This window comes from Paramisgurnus dabryanus, chromosome 5, assembly GCF_030506205.2.
Source record: "Paramisgurnus dabryanus chromosome 5, PD_genome_1.1, whole genome shotgun sequence".
In the NCBI taxonomy this organism is placed as follows: Eukaryota; Metazoa; Chordata; class Actinopteri; order Cypriniformes; family Cobitidae; genus Paramisgurnus; species Paramisgurnus dabryanus.
Genome location: NC_133341.1, coordinates 6,529,126 through 6,538,888, shown reverse-complemented (window position 1 = coordinate 6,538,888; position 9,763 = coordinate 6,529,126). Strand labels below are relative to the sequence as shown.

The 9,763-nt window shown below is 42.4% G+C and overlaps 1 protein-coding gene across 1 annotated transcript; it reads right to left on the bottom strand.

Moving 5' to 3' along the window:
* Positions 1 to 4,555: 4,555 nt before the first annotated feature.
* LOC141282211 (uncharacterized) lies at positions 4,556 to 6,481 on the bottom strand. Its single transcript, XM_073814795.1, has 2 exons — positions 6,379 to 6,481; positions 4,556 to 5,064 (listed from the first exon to the last, which is right to left on the bottom strand). Exons 1-2 carry the CDS (start codon positions 6,479 to 6,481, stop codon positions 4,556 to 4,558), a joined length of 612 nt encoding a protein of 203 aa, XP_073670896.1.
* Positions 6,482 to 9,763: the final 3,282 nt, after the last annotated feature.

Genomic DNA, 9,763 nt, shown 5'->3' with positions numbered 1-9,763 from the left:
AGGATATCATGTCAAAGCTCCTTATCGATTTTTGCGCAGATATGTCCAATAGTTCAAAAAATATAAGAATTTATGTCAAATTTCAAAATGGCGGACAGGCGGTTCAGTCAAACCTGGCATAATACACATTGACAGATGCGGCATGAGGCAAGGTATCCATAGACAGCAAGTTCATAATTTTCTGACAAACAGTTCAGTAGTTATGGGCAAAAATATCATATTTTTAAATCTCATGACCCATAGGTGGCGCTGTCACCAAATTTGGCATGGACCCCAGGTTCATGGTCAACATTAAGTGTACCAAATTTTATTTCAATTGATCAAAGAATGACCGAGCTACAGCTTCAGAACCATTTTTGCGTCAACCTTGTTAAGTTTGCGCATTTATTACTTTTGAACAAAAATAATTATAAAAATTCTGTTTGGTCATTTCTGTGCGGATCACTCCAAAGATCATCTGTGCCAAATCTCATAAGAATTGAACCACGTTTGAAGAAGGAGTAGCGAAAAAACGAAATACTGTACATTTCAAAATGGCCGCTACTGTAATGGGTGGAGTCTTACTGTAAAGTATCAAATTCAATAAGCGGGATGAGAGCAATCACGTGTACTAAGTAGAATTTTCATAGATCAAATGGTTCACCAGTTATAACAGTTTGAACATTGAATTTTTGGACTACTGGTGGCGCTATAGAGTTACTGCTAAAGACCCCATTTTTGGTCACATGACTATTTATGACCACCTCTACAACTGTGCCAAATTTCATCATTTTCCTATGTACGGTTCATAGGGCTGCCATAGACTCCCATTGGGGAAAAATAATAATAATAATAATAATAATAATAATAATACTAACAATTACAATAGGTGTCTCAGCACCTTCGGTGCTTGACCCCTAATAATAATACTAACAATTACAATAGGTGTCTCAGCACCTTCGGTGCTTGACCCCTAAATATAGCTGCAAGCAGCAACACGGGGTCAAGCACCTTCGGCGCAATGCACACAAAGCACAGCAAGCTCACAATGCACAGCAAGCACACAAAGCACAGCAAGCACACAAAGCACAGCAAGCACACAACGCACAGCAAGCACACAAATCACAGCAAGCACACAAATCACAGCAGGCACACAAAGCACAGCTAGCTTACAAAGCACAGCAAGCACACAAAGCACAGTAAGCTCACAAAGCACAGCAAGCACACAAAGCACAGCAAGCACACAAAGCACAGTAAGCTCACAAAGCACAGCAAGCTCACAAAGCACAGCAAACACACAAACCACAGTAAGCTCACAAAGCACAGTAAGCACACAAAGGATAGCAAGCTCACAAAGCACAGCAAGCTCACAAAGCACAACCAGCACACAAAGCACAGCAAACTCCCAAAGCACAGCAAGCACACAAAGCACAGCAAGCTCACAAAGCACAGCAAGCACACAACGCACAGCAAGCACACAAAGCACAGCAAGCACACAAATTACAGCAGGCACACAAAGCACAGCAATTACACAAATCACAGCAGGCACACAAAGCACAGCAAGCACACAAAGCACAGCAAGCACACAAAGCACAGCAAGCACACAATGCACAGCAAGCTCACAAAGCACAGCAAGCACACAAAGCACAGCATGCTCACAAAGCACAGCAAGCTCACAAATCACAGCAAGCTCACAAAGCAAAACATGCACCATGAAGCGCATCAAACACGCAAGGCTCAGGAATCATAGACCAGAACCACCACAATGCAGAGCAACAACAGCAAACATGGAAAAATAGAACACATGTGAACTACAGACAGGTTGAGAAGAATTAATGAGGAAGAACAAAATACCTGACTCAGGTGGGATTCGAACCCAGGAACTCAGAATCTCAATGCATATGGTTAACTAGATGCGCCACTCAGTTGACACAGGTCATTGGGCAGCAGAAAAGAGATAACAGTATAATATCAAAAAGAATTGTTATAGTTTATAACCCCTAGGTGGCGCTGTACTCTGACTTCCCAAGTAACTTCAGGACATCATGTCAAAGTTCCTTACCAATTTTTGCGCGGATATCTCGAATAGTTAAAAAAATATAACAATTTATGTGAAATTTCAAAATGGCGGACAGGCGGTTTGGTCAAACCCGGCATAATACACATCGACAGATGCGGCATGAGGGAAGCAATCCATAGACATCAAGATCATAATTTTCTGACAAACAGTTCAGAAGTTATGGGCAAAAATAGCCTATTTTATTATCTCATGACCCATAGGTGGCGCTGTCACCAAATTTGGCATGGACCCCAAGTTCATGGTCCATATGAAGTATACCAAATTTCATTTCAATTGATCAAAGATTGACCGAGCTACAGCTTCAGAACCATTTTTGCTTCAACCTCGTTAAGTTTGCGCATTTATTACTTTTGAACAAAGATAAATATCAAAATTCTGTTCGGTCATTTCTGTGCGGCTCACTCCAAAGATCACCTGTGTCAAATTTCATAACAATTGAACCGCATTTGAAGCAGGAGTAGCGAAAAAACGAAATACTGTACATTTCAAAATGGCCGCTACTGTAATGGGTGGAGTTTTACTGTAAGGCTTCAAAAACAATGAGGAGAGCAATCACGTGTACTAAGTAGAATTTTCATAGATCAAGCGGATCAGCCGTTATAACCATTTGAACATTGAATTTTTGAGCTGTTGGTGGCGCAATAGAGTTAGTGCTAGAGACCCCATTTTTGGTCACATGACTATTTATGACCACCACTACAACTGTGCCAAATTTCATCATTTTCCTACGTACGGTTCATAGGGCTGCCATAGACTCCCATTGGGGAAAAATAATAATAATACTAACAATTCCAATAGGTGTCTCAGCACCTTCGGTGCTTGACCCCTAATAATACTAACAATAACAATAGGTGTCTCAGCACCTTCGGTGCTTGACCCCTAATTACAATAGGTGTCTCAGCACCTTCGGTGCTTGACCCCTAAAAACCATCAAACGCAATAGTGGCCTGCCGCCCTGCGGGCTTGGCCCCTAATAAATAACTGATTTAAAAACAAGATACTGACTTATCTTTTATTATCTTTAGTGCATTTTCACTTTTACACTAACTTTAAATTATTCTATTTTTAAAACTGTGGTGAGCATTTAGTTAGTGAGTGGAAATTTTCAGAAAATTTTTATATTCGAAAAACAATATAAACATAAAGCTTATAAACATATATACTTTCACACATTTTGGTTTTATTATCTATAAATCTCTATAAATTGAGGGGATGGGTGGCCTACAAAACCTCTCAGCCCCAGGGCCTAACATTAGGTTAAGGCAGCCCTGTCAGTCTGTGTGTAATTAATTCATATAATATACAAGTTTCACTTCTTGAATAGAATTAGTGAAATAAATCAACTTTTTGATGATATTCTAATTATATGACAAGCACCAGTATGTTTAGCAGGCATTCAATTTATAAAACTCAAGGCTGATGACCAATGCATCAATAAGTAATTTTTTAGCATCATTGTTTTGCATATTTTATTTTAAAGAGACTTCAATAACCTAGGTTTTTTTTGGACCAAACTAAAAGAAAATAACAGAAAAACCTATGTTTAACAGAAGTCAGCAACATGTTCCTTTTGTGTGTCTGTAAATAAAATCACACAAATAAAATGAAAAATGAAGATGGAGTATTTTGTAAGATTTAGATTCAGCTCTGCAGTGGGAGAAATTAAGTGTGTTTAACTGTGTGTATTTTACAGATTGATACCTAAAGATGCGTTATTTTGTCCAAAGGTTACATATAATAAACATTCTGGTTTATGCAGGTAAAATAAGCAAAGGTTGAGTTGTTTGGTGTGATATTACAGCTGTTGACAGGTACAGCATAATTACAAGGGCAAAATGTGACATATTTTCAGGAAAAGCAGGTCGGTGATGTCCCAATTAAGGTGAAATGACCAGCAAAGTGACAGCTTGAAAATGCATCTCATCCTTGGCATACGTCCTTAGAGTTGGGCTTCGTCATATCACCTATATAAGACAAAATTAAATGGCAATGTCATTTGGCTCTCCAAAAAGAGAAGTCACTGGCTTGTTAGAGTGTAGATAATAATGTTGTTACACTATTGGTTGCTAAGGGTCATTTTCTGATGCAACTCTGAGGCTTAGGTCCAAATTAGCGTACCATTTAAGGTCATTTCTTGGCATCTAACTTGGCACCTTGGCTAAATTTAAACGATTTCTGGTTGATAATGCTAAAATAGGAGCCTGACATGAGAACATTAAAGAAGTCAAACACTGAGCATTGGTCATTCTTCTGCAAAAACATGTAGATCTTATTAGTAAGTAAGTAAGTAAGTAAGTAAAGTTTATTTATATAGCACATTTAACACAGCTGCGCTGACCAAAGTGCTGAACAAAGCAAAGAATAAAAAAGCACAGATAAAACAGAGAGCACAGACAAAAACAACATTAAAACAACATATTAAAAGACAGTAATTTAAGATGACAGTGAATTAAAATGCCTGGGAATACAAGTATGTTTTTAGCAGTGTTTTAAAAGTTACAACAGAAGATGCAAGGCGGATGTCCAGTGGCAATTGATTCCAGAGACGGGGATTGAAAAAGCAGCAATTGAAAAAGCTCTATCACCCTTTGTTTTCAGTCGAGACCAAGGAAGTGCTAAAAGAGCCTTATCTGTGGGCCTTAGTGATCTGGAGGATGAACAGGGAGTTATTAAATTCTTAATATAAGATGGGGCTTGGCCATTACGAGCCTTAAAAACAAATAAAAGAATTTTAAATTGAACTCTAAAATGAACAGGCAGCCAATGAAGAGAAGCTAAAATTGGTGTAACGTGATCTGACTTCTTTGCCCCGGTCAGCAGCCTTGCAGCAGCATTCTGTACCATCTGTAAACGTTTGATGGATGACTGAGGTAAACCAAAATATAAAGAATTGCAATAATCAAGACGAGAAGTAATGAATGCGTGAATAACCCTTTCGAGGTCTTTAAACTCCAGGAATGGTTTTATTCTTGAAATAATCCTTGGCTGATAAAAACTGCTTTTAACTACATTATTAATTTGCTTCGTAAAACAAAGTTCAGAATCCAAAATAAAACCAAGGTTCCTAACCTGGGGGGAAACTGAGGGAAAATGTGTATGAAGTGTTACGTTCCCAGGAACGTATACTTTATTTTTCCTTTTTATGATTATTAATGTGGTTGTGTACCTGTGGGTATTGTGTATGTGTGTGGTTTTTCTCTTTGTCTCCCACCAGGTGAGAGGAGAGAGAGAGTGCTCTGATTGCTGTCGCCACCTGCAACTCATTTGGCCTGAGCGTGCAACACCTTAAGAGAGCAGCAGCGAAAGACTCTGGGGCAGCCACCTAAGCATGTTGAATCCTCCTTGCTAAACACCGCAGTTGTACTTTTATAGTTGTTGGAGTATTTTGACTCTTCATTGTATTGTGTTGTACTATCTGGCTGGTTGTAGCCCTTTAGTGGAACAACTTTAATTTTACACCTTGAACTCTGGAATCTTTAGGGAGGTGGGTGCCCGCTTATTCCTTTTTGTAATATGTTTTCTCCTGTTTTTCTTCTAGTCAGGGAGGTAGAGTATACTTTTGTTGTTTATTTCATTTTCTGTTGCTAGCTTAGCAGTTACACATCTAACTAGTCAGAGGGTCATTTTTGTTTGTTATTTTGGGCTTTCCCCCTCCTGAATTTTTGTCTGCCTCCTTATCTTAATTTTTTTAACTGAGAAAAGAGCTCCAAACAATAAAATACTTCTCAGTTTACCTTTTTGTGTTTAGTGACTCTAACCTGCCCATACACTTACTTTTTCAATTTGCTGTTACTTTAAGATTCATCTCCTAGACTGCCACTTTAACTAAGAACGTAACAGAAGCTCATTTAAAAAGGCAGTTCTTAACTTAAGGGGACCAAAAGCAATTACTTCTGTTTTACACTCATTGAGTCTAAGAAAACTACCAGACAGCCATTTCTTAATGTCTGCTAGGCAGGCCAACAGAGGTTCAATGGTATCACCAGCTTTCAGGGGTACGTATAACTGGGTGTCATCAGCATTTAAGTGAAAAGAAACATTATACTTCCTGATAATATCCCCCATAGGTCTCATATATAAATTGAACAGAATTGGCCCCAAAATGGATCCCTGAGACACTCCACAGGTAATCGGAGCAACAGATGAAGACAACTTACCTAATTCAACCTAAAAAGACCTATCACTAAGATAAGAGTTGAACCATTTCAAGGCGGTTCCCCCGATACCAAATAAATGCTCTAACCGCCAAAGAAAAGTAGCGTGATCGACTGTATCGAAGGCAGCTGTAAGATCAAGTAGGAGCAGAACTACATTCTTACCTTTATCAACTGCTAGTAAAATATCATCAAGTACTTTAATCAAAGCAGACTCAGTGCTATGATGGACAGAAAAAACAGATTGTAGAGGTTCAGTAAGATTCATTTCGTTCAGATAAGAGATCAGCTGAGAATAAACTACCTTCTCTAAAAGTTTGGATAAAAAAGATAATTTAGAGACGGGGCGGTAATTCTCAAGACAATCTTCCGCCAAACCCTGTTTTTTAAGCAAAGGTTGAACAACTGCATGCTTAAAACATTTCGGAACTTTCCCAACAGATAATGATAAATTAATAAGTGACTGAATAGTGGAGCCGATCTCCGAAAAGGAGGCCTTAATAATTTGTGAGGGTATAATATCAAGGGAGGAGGTAGTTTTCTTCATCTTACTGACCAACTCTGAAAGTTCCCTCAGAGAAACATCATGCAAAGCCGGGCTAGCCAGCATACCACTTAAAGAATCCATTAACTGTACGGTGAAAGAGGAATGGATAGCTGAAACTTTATCAGAGAAAAATTTCCACATGAAACTGACATGCCGGGTTAATTATTGAGTTAATTGTGGAAAACAGAATCCTAGGTCTATGAGAATGCTCAGTAATCAGGTTTGAAAAGTACGTAGACCTGGCTGATTTTGCAGCATTTTGAAAATTAATCAGACACTCTTTAAAAAACTCATAAGACACAGTTAAATGATCCTGTTTCCATTTCCTCTCTTGGGAATAATTCCCCAAAGAAACAGGTCGCATGCTGAGGGATTCTTTAAAAACCACAGCAACCCCACCACCCTTTCCAGTATGACGTGGTGCATTAATAAAACAGTAACCCGGCGGACAAAGTTCATCAAAGACTGACGATTGACCTGTGTCACACCCCGAGGCGGACCCAAATAGACTAAAGGGTCACACCCCTCTTAACTCTTCCACCTCGAGGAGTTTCCCAAGACCACCCCAATGACCAGACAGACGAGTATACTACTATTAAAACAAACTTTATTAAATATTTAAAAAGGGAAAAGGGGGAAGGGAAAAAGGGAAACTTAAAACTAATGTGGCTCTTCTTTGCCTCCAGGGCCACTTGGGGAAAGGACTGGGGACCGGGGCTCTGGCCCAGCAATCCGTGGCGCGCTCCGCTTCTCCTGGAGGCAGAATCAAACACAGTCAGACCAGGGTAAGTACTCCTTTGCTACTCACAGTACTGGGGGATCCTCGTTCCCACACAGAGCTTCACTGATGCAGGTAGGTAGTTGCTATAATCACAGCACCGGTTTATCCCACAGGTTGTGTTACTCACAGTGCCGGGGGATCCTCGTTCCCACACAGAGCTTCACTGGTTCAGGTAGGTAGTTGCTGTAAGCACAGTACAGGTTTAGTTCACAGGTGGCGTTACTCACAATGCCGGGGGATCCTCGTTCCCACACAGAGCTCCACTAGTTCAGGTAGGTAGTTGCTATAAGCACAGCACAGGTTTATTTCACAGGTTGCATTACTCACAGTGCCGGGGGATCCTCGTTCCCACACAAAGCTTCACTGGTTTCAGGTTGGTAGTTACTATAAGCACAGAACAGGTCTATTTCACAGGTTACGTTACTCACAGTGCCGGGGGATCCTCGTTCCCACACAAAGCTTCACTGGTTTCAGGTAGGTAGTTACTATAAGCACAGAACAGGTTTATTTCACAGGTTACGTTACTCACAGTGCCGGGGGATCCTCGTTCCCACACAAAGCTTCACTGGTTTCAGGTAGATAGTTGCTACATACAGTGGATTTTGCTACAGTGTCAGTGTACCGTATTCCTTCGCCCTTCCAGTATGGCTGTCCGGGCGTCGTAGGGACTAGTGAGTCCGATGACCGGAGCCGAACGCTTCCCAAACTCCCCCTCCTTCTTCCACGACCGGGGTCACGAGCTGGGGCGAACTTTCGTCGAGGCTCCGTTCACCACAAGCTTCTGTTGACGAGGTCAGTACACACACCGTTACGACCCACAATCCGCACGGTACACACTTGATACTACTCACTGTGTTCTACCACTGTCTGTTCTGTGTACAAACGAAGCTCTCGTTGTCACACCCCGGGCACAGGGCTTGGTTTTCTCTCTCTCTGTAGGACTCAGGCCACAACGGATGTCGTCCTCTCGTGACTCGTCGGAGGCTCGGCAGTTTGAACGCTACAAGCACAGCATATACACAGCAAGTAAAGCGTAAACACCATCAATCAGTGAAACTCACCCACAGCACTCTTATACAATTTCACGTGAATTTTAGATCGTCCTTGCCACCTGACTACGACGACCTCGAGAGGATGGTTGGGTAACAACTGGATCACAATTGAGGGAGAGATATGTGATGTTCACAGGCCCGGCGTGTTGGTTATCACTCCCCTGGCTCACCTGCACTTCCTTTTTCCCACAGGGCCACTGACTTACTGGTAAACGGTGCGTCGTCCGTGCTTCCGGTCAACCCGCGGCTCACCCACGCTTTCCTCTCCAGTGGGGCCAGGGACCTCAAGAAACGCAAAAAAAGCACACACCAGGACAACTCTTCATACAAGTTATGTACAGATAAGTACCACCACGGTTACTCACGCTTTGTTTCCAATAACCTCGGTTCACTGCGTTCTTGATGGCTCTGTGTCCACTCTTTCTCACTGAAACTCCACAATATTCCTTCGTCAGCTGATTGTCTCTTTCTCTCTTCCCCAGGAGAGCGATCCAACCAGCGTGGTCCGTCTGCAAAGCAGCAACACAGCGTACACAAAGTATACCACCAGCACACCGTTTGATGTCTACAAAGGTCTTTTTATATGCTGGCTCTTCCCCTCGTCAGCCTACCAGCGATCGCTGTGCAAATTATCCCCACCTGCGCGCAATCAGGCTTAATTTGACTTCGGGGAAACCCCGGAAATGAAATGTGGAAGCCGGGTTCCGCCCGTCGTTCATACAAAATGTGGAAGCCGGGTTCCGCCCGTCGTTCGTTCAAAACGTCACCTGTGACATCCTCCCCCGCCGAAATGGTTCTAGTCCCTAGAACCGCTTCCTGTGACCCACTCTCCATATCGGATGGGCGGCCGCCCCCGGGTTTCCCGCTGGGGGCGTTGTGGTAGGGGCTCTGGGGCTTCTTCTGCAGGTAAATCATCCGGCTCTCCTGGGGCCTCTGGGGCTCCTTCGGCAGGTAAGTTGTCCGGCTCTCCTGGAGCCTCTGGGGCTACGTCGTTCGCTGGATCCACTACGACAGGTAAGTTCTCAGGCTCCCTTGGGGCCACTCGGGCCGGCCCCTCCGCCGGGCCTCTTGGAAAGATGATCCACCCTCCGTACCAGGGGGCAGCAGTCTCTGGCTCCTTAGGAGCCACCTCTGTGACTAGCGGGGGATAGTTTGGACAAGGGCGGATCA